Genomic DNA, 16,734 nt, shown 5'->3' with positions numbered 1-16,734 from the left:
TATCAATGAAATGGTCTTTCCTTTGAGGCAGCCCATTTTCTTCCCTTTTAAGAGAGCTGGTTTCCCTTAGCATTTGGAACCATTTCGTAGGAAAACTGACAATAAATAGTAAGTTTTCTCTTACAGAGATGAACTAACAGCAGCATGCTAGCATCTGCAAGCCATTGATTTTGTTAGTTATACTGGATGGAGCCCACCCACAGAGGATGCCATCCAAAGAGGCTTTTTTCTTCTTAACTGGGTGACAAATGGTTGGGCCAGGTGGCAACAGAACACAGGTAAAGAGCGGACGATACGCACCAGCATGGGATCCTTCGGAGACGCACCGCCTCTTCTGTGTGCTGCAGCTCTTGGCTATCGTTTCTCTCGCTGAGCAGGGATCACAACCAGTTTCTAATTTCATGCCTGCTTCTGGTCTGTGCTAGCAACATAGTCGGAGTTGATTTGAACCTACCAGGTAGCCTAAGAATTAACAGGTTATTTTATTACTTAACAAATCCAGGTGTTGGGATCAACTCAGTGGGGCTCTTTTCTGCACAAGAATGCCAAAGGCCCTTGATCTACCTGCCTGAAACTGCAGTCGGGTAGGCAGCAGGGAGCAGAGCCCGATTCAACAGCAGTTACTGCTCATTTTCTTGTCACTCTATAGGTCACTGGATGGCAGAAACGCATCTAAAAATATTTTGAAAACTTGGCCTGTGCTGATGAGAAAATTGTGGTGACTCATGCTCCCATCAGCTCCAGACCTGATTACTGCAATTTGATGGACTGAGAAGCTGATACTCCACCGAGACTGCAATTTGCTTAGGGGAGCAGCCGAGAGGCCTCACTGGCACCAGTTGCTTCCAACACATCTCTCTTGTCCTTTTAATCGCTAACAAATTTAATTTCACTTCTCACTGAAGATCTCACTCTCCACATTTCTGGCAAGAGAACAATTCAGAGGCTGCTTTCATGACCTCTGCTACAGCACTAGATGCCAGCATGAAGCAGACCCCCCTGTAGCAATGCCTCGCACCCACATTTCCTGGCATTGCTTTCTCTAGTCCTCCACATCTAAAGCCACTGGATAGTCCTTGTCCATGCCACTCCAGAAGATTACTTACCATCCTGCAGGGTGTTCTCTGTTGAATGAGAATTTTACAGGAACCGTACACATAAATGTTGAAGAATTTAATTCAAAATGCCTCCTCAAAGAAGTCACAGTCTAATGATCACAAATGATAACACAGTTTAAGTAAGAAAACGGCAAAGAGAAGACAACTTCCCTCTTCTGACATTGTTCTGATATGATACTGTAGTGTTTGTCTGAGAGATTGGGGCTACCCATGGAAATAGGGACAAAAGAGATTCTGTTTGTTAGATGCTGGAAAGGGCAGGCCATAAAATCTAAAGTAAAATACTCTTCATTTACTCTTGTCATGTGCTACATTATCACCGAGCTTTGTTAGAACAATGGCAGGGCTTTTCAAACGGCTTCCCTAGGGAGACCGCCCTGCAGCTTAACAGCCCTTTCACTGGAGATGTGCAAGTGTAACCAAGGGCAGAATTTAGTCTCTTGTCTATTTAATGGGTTTGCGAGGGACTATGTGTTCCTGGCACTTTATAATAATAGTAATATAAATGCATTTGGATTATAACAAAATGGAGAAACTATGATTTAGCCCTTTACTGTGCTGCAATTCCCAAATGCATCAACATCTATTTAAGTGCAAAATAGTCTACAGTTTACAAATACAGTGCTGCAATCATCTGCTGTAAAGGTTCTGCATGAGATTATGATTCAATACAAAACACAAATCAGTGTCTGAAATTTCATTTTTAATGTCAGAATAACATCAAAAAAGTAGCTCTTTCTCCATATGCAGTCTTGCAAAAAAAATGTATACCAGAGACTTGGTCCTTTCTAGTGATTTCTACATACATAACTGCTCATCTCTTATGCACGTATGCACTTGCACATAAATAAATGTGCTTGAAGACAGACAATATTTCATCTTGCCTTCTAACCTCCTGCTGTCAAGATATTTCCACAGAAAACCGTACACAAATAAAACTAACAGCTTCTCTTTCCCTGACTGCCAGAATAAGGTTGGGGACTGTTTCTGTAAAACCAAACTGCTGGATTACTTTCCTTTTGCTCTGTGAACAAGCACAACTGTGCAGCTTCTGCTGAGATTGCCTTTTCTGTCATATAACCTATTCACATTAATTAAAGGATCTATGAGAAAAAACACCACCACAATTTAAGGATCTATAAGAAAAAACACCACCACAATTTTAACTATGTAAAAAATGATTTGTCTTGGACCTACTACCAGGGCCATCAAAAGCTGTTCAATTTAGTGCACAAAAAGGGAAACAAAATGTTTGAGTAACTCATCACAAAGTGCTAAGACTTCCTGTGACCTCTGAAGTGCTCTTTTATTGTTTGGGCATTTTTTTCCTCTGCCATCACTAGACGGAGTTATAGATATGCAGAAGATAAGTGTTGATGATCATGAAAATCCTTCTGTTTTAACATGGGCAAAGTTCTCATTTACCACCAGTTTTGCCTGATTACGTTCAGTACCAGGTATCTCTCAGTTAAATTTAAAGCCAGGAAGTTGAAAAGATTCAGAACCATTCTAATCCTCTACTGAAAAACTTGTGGACTTCAAGAAATTAATTTTCAGTTGATGATAATTTGCAGTAATCTGAAGATTTTCTTTCCCCAAGTTTAGTTCACAAAATATTTCCGTATATTTCACAGATTATTTTTTTTTAAGGAATAAGCAAACGGTTTAAAAGCTTATCCACAAAAGAACAAAACTGAGGTAAAAGTTGACCTAGAGGATAAGTAATTTTATCTTGCTTTCCTATTAACAAAATTAAATTCAAAACCATTCTGTTTATTAAAGACATATAGGCATAATAACAAGTCATGAAACCAACTTCTTAACAGTCTTTAAACATAACAGAATTGATATACACAATTAAGTTTCATTAAGTACAGATTTAACATATGTATTTCAGTTTTACTTTATATTCCCTTTAGACCAACACCTCCAACACTCATACACAATATTTAGGCTGCCCCAAGCAATCAACAAGGACTTTGTAAAGGCTCTAACAAAACTCCATCTTAAACCAGTTTGAAATATTCATCAATGTAGAAAAAATTTAACAAAGAAAAAAGGATGTGTTCAGTGGAATCTAAGCAAGTTGTCGGATGTACTGAAAGTCAGAGGTTCAGTACGTAGAGGTAGCTCAGTAGGGGTACTTGCAGTGTTTTGACTATTTAGCATTGACACAACCACAGTAAGCTACTGTATGCTTGAACTCTTCCTATGTATTTAAAAAAATTGAGCACTCTTTCTGGGCCTGTTGCTTTGCTATTCAAAACCAACAGAAAGAGTCATCAATTTCAGTGGGATTGGGATTAAGTCCTTATATACTCTGGAAGTTCAGGTTTATGGAAACAGAACAAAAAGAAACTGTCCCAGGTCAGAACTCTCCGCTGCAAGCAGGGTTTTTAAGCCCAGACAAAGGCATTTTTTCCCACATGGAGCCAGTTACTGGTTAGCATGCTTATGGAAGGGGAACCTCAAATTTGGGCCAATGCATGCTGTCCTCCAGTTACCTCGCGGGTTGGCCTGTTGGTGGATCTGACTATGCTCTGATCAAAAGTGTGAGCTCACTGCCCACTGCCCTTTGCATCAGTGGCTAGTGAGGAGAGAGCACAGCCCTGGGGGACACGGGTGGTGGGCAGAGTCCCCAGCCCTCCCGCTGCTCATTCCCCTGCAGGGAATGAAAGAATTCAGCATGTTGCCACCTCACATACCTCCGTTACGTAGTCATTTTATTGGTGATGACAATTCTGAACCAAGTGACGCTGTCAGCTCCCAGTTGTTTCTCATACAGATGGCAACAGAGCGGTCTTGCACCGACTGACCGTCAGGTAAAGCACCGACAATTGGTACCAGGCTACTTTCCTGTTGTTCACAGGACTAACAGACTAGACTAGGTAAACCAAACACAGTATTTTTCACTAAGGCAGAAGAATATGAATTTCATATGCCTATTGTCATATGAAAGATCTTTAGCTTGTGTAAATGGCGGTAGCCATATCAGAGCTATGATAATTTACATCTGCTAAAGTTCTGCTCCTAGGTGTTTGCACGCACGTGCACCAAGGCAATATTTACCATGACACACATGAAACTTCTGCATTTATATTGATCCCAGTTTGACCTATTTCTTTCACTCCTTTTAATGTTTTACTGCACAATTGCCAGCACAGTTTTTTTCAGTTGGGTACACCTCAGAGTCTGGACTAGAGCATGCTTCTGAAATCGTCATCTCCCAGACAAGATGCAGTGCTGGCTATATGTTTAAATATACGCCTGCGTTCCTTTCTCTTCAACACCGACATTAGAAATAGTACTTTGTATTCTTTTTCTATATAATTTTATTTAAAAGAGTAACATTTTATTTTTTAACAAGTTGTGACTGATTGTCAAATAAGCTAAGATAGCATCTCTGTTACTGTAAGGATCCTTTTAATTGGGGAAAAAAAAAAATAGTCAACTTCCTTGTCCTCACAAGCTGTTATTCATTACCAATGCAGCAATATAGAAAACATAGCTTGGCTTACTACAATAAAGACTCTGTTTCAATATTAGCATCCTAAATTCTGTCACTGCAGATCTCCGTGCATTGCACGGGGAGAAGGTAAAGGAGAAGAAAAAAGAAAAACAAAAATTTGTGTTCTTCAGGGGTAAATTATAAAAGATCTCCTAGTTGCAAACACAAATACTTCACTCATAACCCAAACACCAGACCATTTCTTTGAAGAAGCTTATGAGGCATTTAAGATATACAATGGCACAATATCATACAATGGAATTGAAAGAATTTTTTTGAGAAACCATTAACTTTGAAGGAATGTCTAGACAACTGTGTCAACAAATGCAAATAATTCATGCTTCTCAGCTTCTATCCAATGGATGGCCCCATGCTGAGTATACACAAACTCAGAAGAAAAAGGCATGTCACAGTCATATGACTAGGGAGTGTAACAGAGTCACACAGAAATTCAAGTCAATCTTGGAAAAAAAGAACCTTCAGAAAGCTCTTCCCCAGGGTAAGCCAGCAGTGGGATAGGCTTCTGGTCATTTTGGCTAGTTTAAAACAGAGACATACAGCTGGTGCACCCTGGCTTCAAAGCAGGGGCAATGGAAGAAACAGCTGTTAGTCACAATCGTTCACTCAGTTAGAAAAATAAAAACTAAAGGACTCCAAAATACTGTACAACCTCTTGCTGTAACCAACAAAGTGGTTCTGGAAACAATGCTTTTGCCAAAAATGCATCTGTAAGGCACTTAACAGGTATCTTTTTAATATATATATATTTTTTTATATATATAAAAATAAAATATGCACTGAAGCAACATTCACAAATACCCAGTTGTCTCAATTGTCTGTGTGTACAGTATAGTACATATATACATTCACTGTGACACAGGCCATCTCCATAATTATACCTTCGCGGGTGTTTTGGGCTGCCTGGTTAACTTCAGTGCCTGTGAACAGTAAACAAAACAGTCACTTTTTTATATTGATAAAAGACAATCAACAGCACAAGAAAAGATTTTTATTTATAAGGGGCAACAAAATGCTGTGGGTACTTCTGGGAGGCTAAATGAGGAGTCAGCATGCGGGTGACAGGCTGCTCTGGGTTTTGTAATGATGTTTTTATCTCTGATAGCCCATCACAACCTCATACATAGATAGCCTTAACAGAGGAGCCACAAGAAACACGGCTACAGTGCCAGTGAAGGAAGCAGAGGTGGGTCTCAGATGTCTTTCAGAAAGTCTTTATTTGGACCCCACTCAAACCACTTGTGGCACAGATACAAGAGCTTCTGACCCACTTAGGGAACGACTGTGAAGAAGAAAATTTCTGCCAACACCTTTGTGCTGCCTGTCCTCCTCAAAGCCTGCTCAGAGTACACTCACTGCTGCAGCAGTGGATGTCATGCACCTCTGATGTTTATACCTTCCTTTCTGAGAAAAGGTAAGAATAAGCCAACATACGTCAGTCCAGAGGTGATCTTATGCCGGGGACACCCGACGTCGTTGTAGCTCTAGTCTACTCTTACTGAGGAGGAGAGAAACCACATGCCTTTATTTGATGGCAGGGTCCAGCTCTCTGTTCCCCACGAGGCTGGCCAACTATACCGGCTGAACTATTTATTCAGTGTGTGACAGAAGCCCAACTCAAGTGATAGCTGAGCGTGCTTCTCGTTTGGCAGGAAGCAGCCTCTCTAACTTAGGAGGCAAATGTGACAGGCTTACAAGGTGTTAGGTTTTCAGCTGCTCCTGTATGGCGATGTGGTCACTGTGAAGGATGCCTGTTGCTGGTGTGCTCTGCAACAAAAAAAGCTCAGGGCTTTCTTGTATGGGACAAATCAGCCTGAGTGAGAGGGAAATTAATGACATTTGCAAATTCCTGAAATTTGGATCCTCTGTTTTCCTTAGCCTTTTGGGTGAAGTGTCCTGACAGACCAGCATTTGCCTGCTGAGTGAGACATTTATCATTTCTGGAGGGTTGGCTAAATAAGTAATTTTCAGTCTGAGAGATGTCTGAGGGGTCTTCTTATTGTAGATATTAACCTTTAATATTGTACATTTAAAACTTGTAAGCACTGCTTGAAAAATGCTCCAGCACAAATGTAAACCCTTAAAAAAATCCAAACCTTTAAAAATAAATAGGCTATATTCCCCTCAGAAACACCAGCTTTCAGAAATACCAGCATTTAACTATTGTTAAATCTAGCCATTTGAGATTAGTCTTTTGGATATTATTCAGCAGGAGACTTTGGAGAGAGACATCGTTCCACATTTGGTTTGGGGAAACAATTTTTTAACTTTGTAGTTTGGCAGATTCTGATGCCATATTTACAAACTCAAAATACCTTAGTGTAGATGAACCTCTAAATATTTAAATTCAATTTCATACAACCAGATCACATGTACTATCATAATTAAAGTAAGAATGTCACTGCAGTTGAGTACTGTGACTGGATAACCGTCTCCCCCTGCAAGAGAGATGCCAAAATGAAGCCAAGGTGTTTATAGAAAATAAACATCAAGGGTGATGATGACATGTTTATTTTCAAAGCGGGAGACCATTATCCAGTCACAACATTCACTTCTATTATACTTACGGCAACTGTACGAGACCCAACCCCATTGATTTTTTTCAAAGAGTAATTAAAATAACATTTGTGAATAATACAGAAGACCAACTGAAGAAACTGCTGCAACAGAACAACAATCCCCCAAAGTGGTTCTACAGTAACATTACAGTCTGATTAGCACAGGAGGTTTATTTGATGCTTAATGAATAAGAAACTAGTGCTGGTGAAGTGTGAATCTCTCCAATACTGCTTGACTTTTCTAATGCCCTGTTTGAAGCCTGTGTTAACTTGCAGCAACTGACGGCAGCCCCTAAAAGCCATTACCACCCCTGAGGATCAGGGAGGTCTCAATAAGCTCCAGCCCCGCTCCTGGTTTTGGCAGTAGGGAAGTTAGATGCTGAAGAGAAGCCAGCACTGCAGGGATCCTTCTGTCACCAGCAGTATCAACTTTAGGCTATCTTTCTGCAGGAATAGCATGGAATTTTCTTTACACAACCTGCAATGCCTCCTGATAATTTCTGATTTTAAAAAAATCATGACTTTCATACTGATGGAGAAATGACATATGATTCTCAAATTTCCATTTTTAAATGCTGAGGTAAGTGTATCTTAACACCGTCTGATTTCTGGTCTCAGTTCCTGAAAATTGAGAGTTTTCATGCTTTTTACAAATCAGGTGATCAAAGTGGAGCCACATAAAAATCACTGATTTGGGGAAATTTTAGCATTCAAGATAGCATGGTGACTTTAGTGGAGTGAAGCTAGTAAAATGGTGGCCTGATGGGTTTTGCTGAAAATTGGAAACATGGAAGTTATCAAAAAAAATTTCTCCACTGACAAGTGGAGAATGCAGGGTACTAGTGGCGCTGGGCTTCCCACAGGAGGTCTCAACCTTCACCCAAAATTGGCTGTCAAAGACTGATTCAGTTGCCACAGCTTCTTGATCCTCAACACAGAACATTAAAGACAGCATTAAAATCAGTTGCACGGACTATTTTTCTGTGAGGTGGTTACTACTGTTCTGAGTACCTGACTAAAACCATTGCAGTTATTTCATACAGATCACAGAATGGCTGTCAGATGTCAATAGCTTCAATTTGTACTGAAATAAGCATAATTTGAATCAGTGATGTCGATGCAAAAACCTCCAGGTTATAGTCTATCCTACAAGCTATCCCATGCCATAATTTTGGCATGAAATGTGATGCACCAGACTCCTGTAGACTTCTCTCTATTGTAAAGGGTGACCCAAGTAGAAAAAAAGTTATCATCCTGCTTCAATTCAGTTCAGTTCAGAAAGTGCCCTCCTTTTACCTCATTTCTCCAACTCCCATGCTAGCGGACAGATTTTTATCACTGCTCCATAAGGAAGAGCCAAGCTGTGCTTATTAGCTAAAGATGGAGCCATTCTTATTGAGCATAATCTGAATTAATAATTTGAATGAATTCATAATTTGAACTAATTGTAGAGGTCTAACTTCAAGATTTGAACCTTTCAAGAGCCAAAGGAGATAAAGTTCAGGATTTTTAATTTGATACTACTGTGGCTATCACTGTCACAACTGAAGTAAAGAAACAGAAAAATCCCTACCATGGGATCTCCAAGAAGGAATTTGAGGAGTTTAAGATATGTGTTTAGTTTTTTTTTTTTTTTAACCTCACAGCCCACTTTCCATTATAAATCAAAACAAGCAATTCTTACCTTTTGCCTAGAAACCATCCAAGATTTTATTGTTGGTACCAACAGACTGCCAAGAAGAATCTGAGCAGGATGATAGATGAGTAAGGGGACAGAAATTAAGGACAGGTGCTCATAACCCGCAAATACTATCTTCAGCATTGGAATCCCTGTGGGCAGAAAAACAGGATACAGACTCTCACCTCAGACTCTGAGCTCCAGATAAAAACAAAGCATTTTATGTTGTATTGACATTTCACCAGGAAAAAAAAAAAAACAAAAATAAAAACAAAACAAAACTCAAAAGAAACAAAATGAGCACTCAGAAGTTTATATAAAAAAAACCAACCCAAACAAACCAGCAAGAACATGAACAAAAAAATACACAGCAGAGAAAGTTCTGTGGCAGAAAGGAAGGAGTAGGGGAATGCCATAAAAGATCTTTTCTAATTATGCTAATAGCTGTCAAACTCCTGCTGAAGGCTTAATATAAAATACCTTCTGCTGTAGCATGACTGTTCAGTTGCTGAGCATAGTTCTGTACTGCTTATTTACTACCTCTTCTCACTGTGCTCTTTTTTGTGTTTTCATGATTGTCCCCCATCCAACCTGCCCGACTCCTGCCCGTAACCCCTCTTCAGTCCGTTCGCCACTGGAGGAGGGTTGTGTTTTCCTGGCATGCTCCCGGCCAGTTGGTGAGTACCCAAATGGCAGCCTTCCTGGCCTTGACTGATTCATGCAGTCAAGGTAAGAGAGTCAAGTACTCTGCAGGTGAGCACTCGTGTGTTAGAGAACAAAACTCTCTGCTCTACCCATATGTTTCAGAAGACACACAGCATAAGAGAGAAAAGGTTTAGTGAACTGAGTGAGCAATGTGAAGCGGTCATGCCTAGGAAGAGTTAGGGATCAGCCGGAGTACAGAAGTTGCTAGATGCTGGAAGAAGTGAGTGCTTAGACCTAGAGATGGGCCATTTTTCCTAAGGGCTTGAATTTGCACTCAACAGTGCTAATGCTATTAGACATCTCCATGCATAATCCTCCCACTTGATGATGTGATATGAAAAATTAAATTTTACTTAGTTTTGCAGCAATGAAACCGATTATGTTTACTTTGAACATGTTATTATTCAAAATTATCTCTTTAAATCTTGGAACTTTGCTCCCATGTTCCACAAAGCATAGGTGTGGGCAAAACTTCCAACCATCTCTGTCTTGCCTGAACAGACATTTGCATAGTCACCAAAACGAGCAGCTGCGATTCCTCAGGAGCCCCCTGAGAACACACCTTATTTTCTCCCTCATCTTAAATGTCATTCTAGGAGTCTTCTGCCAGCATCAACCTTGCAGCGAAGCAGACTACACACAATTTTCACAGAGCTCATCTGTGTGTCTCCCTTCTTAGCAATGACAAAAAGCTGAGCTCTGTGTCACATGCCCTCCATTCCCCCATTAGTAGGTGTTTCAGGTCAACCGAAGTTGCCATGTTTACATGAGCTTTTCTCTACATCTTGGATAAATTCCCGTTCTCAGCCCTTTAAGGTTTCCCTTAATAAAAGTTGCCTCCTCTGTATATGAGGAAACAGCTCGTTTGTTGAATATTACTGGTCCACCAGTGTCCCACTCTTGCTGACACACATCTAGTCTTCCTGAAATCTTCACGTTTCCACAGCACCATTTCTTGTAATTATTTTGATTAGCTTCATCACATTATACCACTAACAACCTCATCCCCATACTAGTAGCCTTTACTTACGTGGATATTTCCAGGGAAAGATTAAGTCAAATAAATAAAGGCTTGTGTGCTTCATTTCAATATTGTAATTAACTTCAAAACAACATCATGGACCTACCACACAATAGGGCTGCTTATTGTTAACACCAATTTCTAGGGTTTGGGAATAGATAGTATTTAGGCATTTGCATTATATTAAGGAGTGCAATTTACTTCAAATGCCCATCATACTGTTTTTGTAAACAGATAAAGGTTTTATTGCCTGTTTCCAAGTCTCAAATTTGTGGGTCCTTTTCTGTTCTCTAACCACAGAAAAATAAACTAGAGTTTCAAGCTATGAACATGCTGTATTCATGTTCATAAGACAGTACCTGGTGTTTTGGTAGTGCAATTTCATCCATAGATCCAAAACACTTTAGTAATCCGAACAGGACTCCTACAGAGAATCAGAGAGCACTAAAATGACTAGCCTAAGATCACACAGAAAACTAACAGCAGAGATGTGAACAGAATGGATCCAGAGTGACTGAGACATGCTGTAAATTACTGTACATTTTCTGAAAAAAAAAAAAAAAAAAAAAGAAATTCTAGCCTAAAAGGTAAATTCTCTAGAGGAAAGCTATTTCAGTAAACTAGGAAGAGAAAATTAAAGTTGTCAAATATAAATACAAAATACTATAATTAGTGTGACAATATAATTAGATCACTGGGTAGAAAGAGGTTCTTAATTCACAGCTTGTTTAAATACATGTCACAACAATAGGTTTCTGTAAGCAACTAATGTGCAATTAAAGTTCCTGTTATTTACCAGGGAAAACTAACTGGTGAAAAGAAGAAATAATAATAATTTCTCCAGGTAAGCATAAGTTCAATGGAAAGAAAAAGCCCTGTTGCCTTTTTATGCACTTTCTGACTTTTGTAAATCCAACTTTGCCAGTATGCAACTCTCTCAGAAAATATTTCATGGCAGAGATCCACAGACTACAGTCATAAATGCTTGTGTCAGTAATATTACCACAAAGCTAAACAAAACGGCATGGTTTTTATTTATTTTTTTAAATGTTGTCTAAATTTTTTCTGTAGAAATACATAGTAACTGCAAGCATCAGTATGACTGCTAATGTTTTCCAAATACATAAAACTCATGCAATTTCCTAATTAGGAAAAAGATTTTAATAGTTACTTTTCCCTCTCTTAAAAAATAAATAATTGTATTTATATATATAAAACATTGGAAAAAACAAACAAACAAACAAAATGAAAACCAAACCCCAACCAAAGGAAGAAAAGTGACATTATAATGCCCAGGCTGATGCTGTATGCCCAATCTTAGCCTGTAATGCATTTTCAAGATGAGATTATGAACTAGCACTAAGAGAAGCTATAACAGAAATACTGACTGAACTGGTAGTGACATGAATAGGTGCAGTTGTAACAAAACAAAGTGAGTGAGATTAGTTTAAATCTTTCAGATAGATAGCAAGGAATGAAGGTGCTAAGCAAAATGGATATGGTTATCTTTATTTTAGGCTGTCCACTCCTCTTTTCCTCATCTTTTATAGCATATTTCTTCCAGTTCTAAGTAGCATAAGGAGTATGATAGCTACGCTAAGTCTAAGATAAATAAAATTTTGCACAGGATCAAATCACATCTATTAAAGCCGGGACCACTACCTTAGTCTGAAGTTTCCTCAAAGTACACAGTAGCATCTTCTCCCACCCCCCATTATTAGGGTATTTATTTGCCATCTGGAGCATTAAGGCTGCATTCACACATATGAGGAATAATGCCCATAAGGACTTTTTGTTTTCACAGAGCCGTTAATCATGCTTATCTGCACTTCACGGTAATTGGACTGACTTCGATGGGTCTTCATCTTGACTGACACTGGAGGAGGAACACTGGCATTATCAGTTTATAGACAACCTTTTCGTTAAGTTTTAAGACTGCTGTCATGGTCTGAAGGCTCACAACCCTAAACTCCCATTCATGTTGCTGCAGTTTATGAAGTTACAGGCTTCCAGCAGCTTGGTTCAACTCCTCTGCCAAAGACCCTCACTCACTACCTATCACGAGACCTGAATGACAAAGCGCTACTCTGTGGTTTGGTGCCAACTTGGGCAGCTTTGCTCAAAGTAGGGGTGTAACAAACTGTTGAGTTGCCAAAATCTTTTAAACAGCCGTATTGCATGGGTGTGTACCCAACTGCTGGATCAGAGCTGACCAAACACCCTGACAGGCACAAGTCAGGGTTGTATCCCATCCTCCTCCAAAGAAAGAGGAAATGCGGTACCCACCTGGGTGAGAAAACAGCACCTCACCTGACCAGGACTAGAGAGGTGAGGCAGAAGGGAGGAAGCACTGAGATCATCCCACTGATATCCCTTACAATCACTGGTATTCCCAAGCTTTTTACCCAGAATTTCCCTCTTCCCCTTTGTTTGGCTGTGCTTCTCCAACCAGTGCTACCTCATGTTCCCATCTTCCTCCTTCCTCTCTGGCTGCGGTACCCAGAGGCTCTTTATTCTTTTTCTATTTTCTCCCTTCCTCCTTTCTCCTCCTCTTCTCTACTCCCATGCATCTAGCCTGCTTGGGTTTGTTTCCCAAGACCTTTGATTCTGCTCTCTTGCAGCAGTGTAAATTTGGGGTACTTCTACTAAGATCACTAAGCTCCACTATGGGCACTAAAATCACAGTTCCTCTGAAACCGAGAGAAGTTAGTTAGGCCTGTGTCATGGATTACATTTAATTTTTCTCCCTGCTTGCATCCTCACTCAGCCCATTTCACATAAGACCTTTGCAAATCCTAGCTAGCAAAAGAAAAGCTGTTTATCCATGACCTTTGACAATGGCAAGGACGAGTGAGAGAACTGCTCTTACAGTCTGGTATAGGAAATCCCTGTTTGCTCTCCATTGCTCCAGGGTATTCCAGTTTGGCTCCAAGGCTGTGGTTTGTCAGTCCTGGTCAAAGGCCACCGTTTCTCTAGTAGCCTGCACAACTGAAAGCTATTTACCCTTCCTCCAGCTTTGCACCCAGTATAACCTCCCACATCTTCCCCTTTCCCCTTTGCTACTTTTACATTTTGTAATCACCTTCTTAAAAGACCCATGAAAATATTATGCTGCACTTCACTACATTTAGTTAACTGTAAAATAATAATAATAAAAAATCCTAAAATATTTGAAGGTATTTTTAAGAGAATTTAAATATAGGACTCTTTTCATCTAGCTATCACTGCAGTAATATAAATGAAGCAAATTAATTTTAATGCTCCAAGGTACTGTTTCTGTGTCACTGTCACTGACAGGATCCAACTAGACTTTATGAGATGGCATTTGACTTTATGGAAGTGAGCACTATGCACGCATTTACAATTTTACAGGGACTTTAAGCTGTCATGCTGAAAAATGTTTATAAAACATTAATCAAAAAATGCCTCTTTAATACAATGCATTGTCTGAAAGATGTTAGAAGGCACATATTGTAAATGGATTCTTTTTCTGACTAAAGTAATTTCTACCAAAAGCCTTTCCCCACTGCTATACAAGTACACAGTGTGGAGAGATAAAGAGCACTTTCTCAGCACATTACTACCTGATCCAAACACTTGGGAAATCACTAATGTACAGCATGCCATATTTCCATGTCACACATGACACATTTGTCTAAAATTACCCAACAGAGTTTGACATTGCAGCGTATTCCATAGTAGAGCTTTCAACTGACATCTGCCAAGTAAGAACTTCAAGTAGGAGCTTTCTTCTTCTAACAAGCAAGCAAGAGTTTTCTTTTATCCTATACCCATGATGGAAGTGATAAAACAATAAGTACTGAAAATCAGTGGGTTTTTTCTATTTTAATATATTTATTTTATGCTCACTGAACATGTAAGCTCCCCTTAAAGCACTGTTTCATCATTTGCTGTTTTCTATCACATTGCAATGGGTTCAGAGAACTTAATAGAACATTTTTATTACCACCGAAACATAGGCCATTATCTCTCACACCCAAAGCAGAATTATTGCTAGATGCTCTACTTACGTACTTTACTGTATAGGTTTTTCCCCTTCAGTGTCTTCATAACAAACAATTTATCCTAAAACTTTATTGCTTACATTACTGAAACACATTCCAAGTCACAAAACACTGCAGCATTTCTTCTTAGGAAAAGAGGTTTGGGGCAAAACAAAGAAGTCATCACTAGGGCTATGGAACCACCAGGCATTCAGGAATCAGAATGCCAAACAACTCTCACAAACAGGCAGTGGAAATACTTTGAAGAAAAGCCTTAGCCTCTGGATTTTCAGTTCTCCCTTCTACTCCTCTATACATTTCAGAACTCTCGATTGACATAATTTTCAAGTGCAATATACAGAATGAATCCAGTGTATGATGGTAGCTTCGCTGACACTCTCCATGCTACTCTTTCTCAAGGATCCTCTCAGGGGTTGATGTGAAGGGAACATTAGTAGGTCAAGTAACTGTTTTTTTTCAACTGAGAAAAGGCCTGTAAGGGGGTCATGTATTGTCCTCTCCGAAGCATGCACTGAACTCAAGTTAAATGCTCTTTCCTCAGGACCAGTTTCTTTCAGGTATGGGAATAGCTGAATGATACCTGACAACCCATAACAATACAAGTATTTGCTTGCTGCTGAGTATTCCCATTTCAGCTGAAGAGAGCACCTTCCAAAGTAATAGGAAATCACATTGAAGCCAAGCCTAAAACAGGCAGGCAAGCTCTTCCCTAGGTGAAAATTTCCTCAGAGGAAAATTTGGTAGTCCATTTCCAGCCCCACTCCAGCTTTAACTGAGATTTTTTTTGCTCTTAGCCCTAACCAAGAGATCCCAGACCTTACAGTCATTTTGTGCTCTGCAAAGGAATCAAGACGAAGAAGTAATAGACAAGCTTTGCTACTCTCTCGTCCAGAAGGAAATGACAGTGTCAAGGTAAGATTCCATCCACAGTGTCTAGACAATGATTTACAACGATACAATGGTTTGTGGCACTTTTGGTTCAATCACAGCTTGGTGACATCACCTAGTGTTACCATGGAAATCTGACTTTTGCCAGTAGGTATAAAGAGATCAGCCATCAGCACAACCACAACTGTCTGCAGGTGATATGACACTCAGTGTCTGATTGCGAAGGATCTGCAATGCTTGCAGCAGTTCAGGCTACATTCCCCTTGCCTTTTTGCCCACATAAATGCTGTATGAAGACTTGTGCTTAAAATAGTTTCAGGGAAAATATGACAATTTTTTCACTATGTTTTCGTATTTCAGGTCCGTGATAAGTGTAATGGAAAGCAAAAAACCAGGCTCACAAAGTGGTAAAAACAAACATCTGAGGGGGAGATTTTATAAGGGACTGGTCAGATGTTAAGGGAGTCTGGAAAAGCTGCAGGGGAAAACTGCAAAATGGAGGGCTATCCTAGTTCAGTTTGGAGGTCTGCATGGACCCTGATCTTCAAAAACATTTTCGCCATCATCCCTTTCCTTGGGAAAGACCAATGATTTGCCAGAATATTCAACAAGCCCTTGCGTTACATTAAATGAATTACCTCTTTTGGAGGACTAGATTTATTGGGAAGGCTCTGTACTGAATCAGAGCAACGCGGTAACATATTGGCCATATAGTTGTGCTAGGATGCAAGAATTTTGCTAAGAGCCACACTGGGTTGTAAGAGACTGGACTCATCTAATATTTAAGTAAAGAAGGAGAAGGAGAAAGAGAGGTGAATAAGAAATAAGATATTTCTTTTTCCATAATTCAAACAAGAAGAAAAAAAAGAAGAAAACCTAATATACTTTGAATGTTTTTACAAATTCTTGTTCTTCAGGTAACTGGCTCACTATACTCATCACAGAAGTCAGTAATTGAAGTGCAGTGTAAGTACAGTTACTAGGAAACAGCACATCTTGATACTATCAAAGTTTTACATAAAAAAAAACGTAAAAGCTGGGAGAGAGAGAAAGAAAGTACAGTTTGTCTATTCCTGGGTTTTCAATGGATGCATTCAGATTGGAAGTGATGTTTAATGAACAACATAGGCAATCTTACCAGCTGCTAACAGTGAAACATTTGACACCAACAAGTGAAGACTAGTGCCTAAGACTCCAAAACACCTCTACCTGTCT

General features: G+C 39.5%; 1 protein-coding gene across 3 annotated transcripts in view; it reads right to left on the bottom strand.

Moving 5' to 3' along the window:
* Window positions 1–1,800: 1,800 nt before the first annotated feature.
* The window catches only part of SLC10A7 (solute carrier family 10 member 7), a 151,064-nt gene continuing 136,130 nt past the window's right edge, over window positions 1,801–16,734 (bottom strand). For 2 of the 3 annotated variants that reach the window (XM_042796978.1, XM_033001708.2), the window contains exons 11-12: window positions 8,887–9,032; window positions 1,801–5,564 (exon numbers count right to left, since the gene is read on the bottom strand). In XM_042796978.1, the coding sequence (XP_042652912.1) occupies window positions 5,520–5,564; window positions 8,887–9,032 (191 nt within the window). In that variant the 3' untranslated portion in view covers window positions 1,801–5,519. Of the gene's footprint in view, window positions 5,565–8,886; window positions 9,033–16,734 lie in introns of those variants that run through there. The other variant, XR_006165687.1, reaches the window with a different exon arrangement.

This window comes from Tyto alba, unplaced genomic scaffold (genome assembly GCF_018691265.1).
Source record: "Tyto alba isolate M040663 unplaced genomic scaffold, T.alba_DEE_v4.0 Super-Scaffold_23, whole genome shotgun sequence".
Taxonomy (NCBI): domain Eukaryota; kingdom Metazoa; phylum Chordata; class Aves; order Strigiformes; family Tytonidae; genus Tyto; species Tyto alba.
The sequence above is the reverse complement of the archived record's forward strand: the minus strand, read 5'-3'. Positions and strand labels throughout refer to the sequence as shown.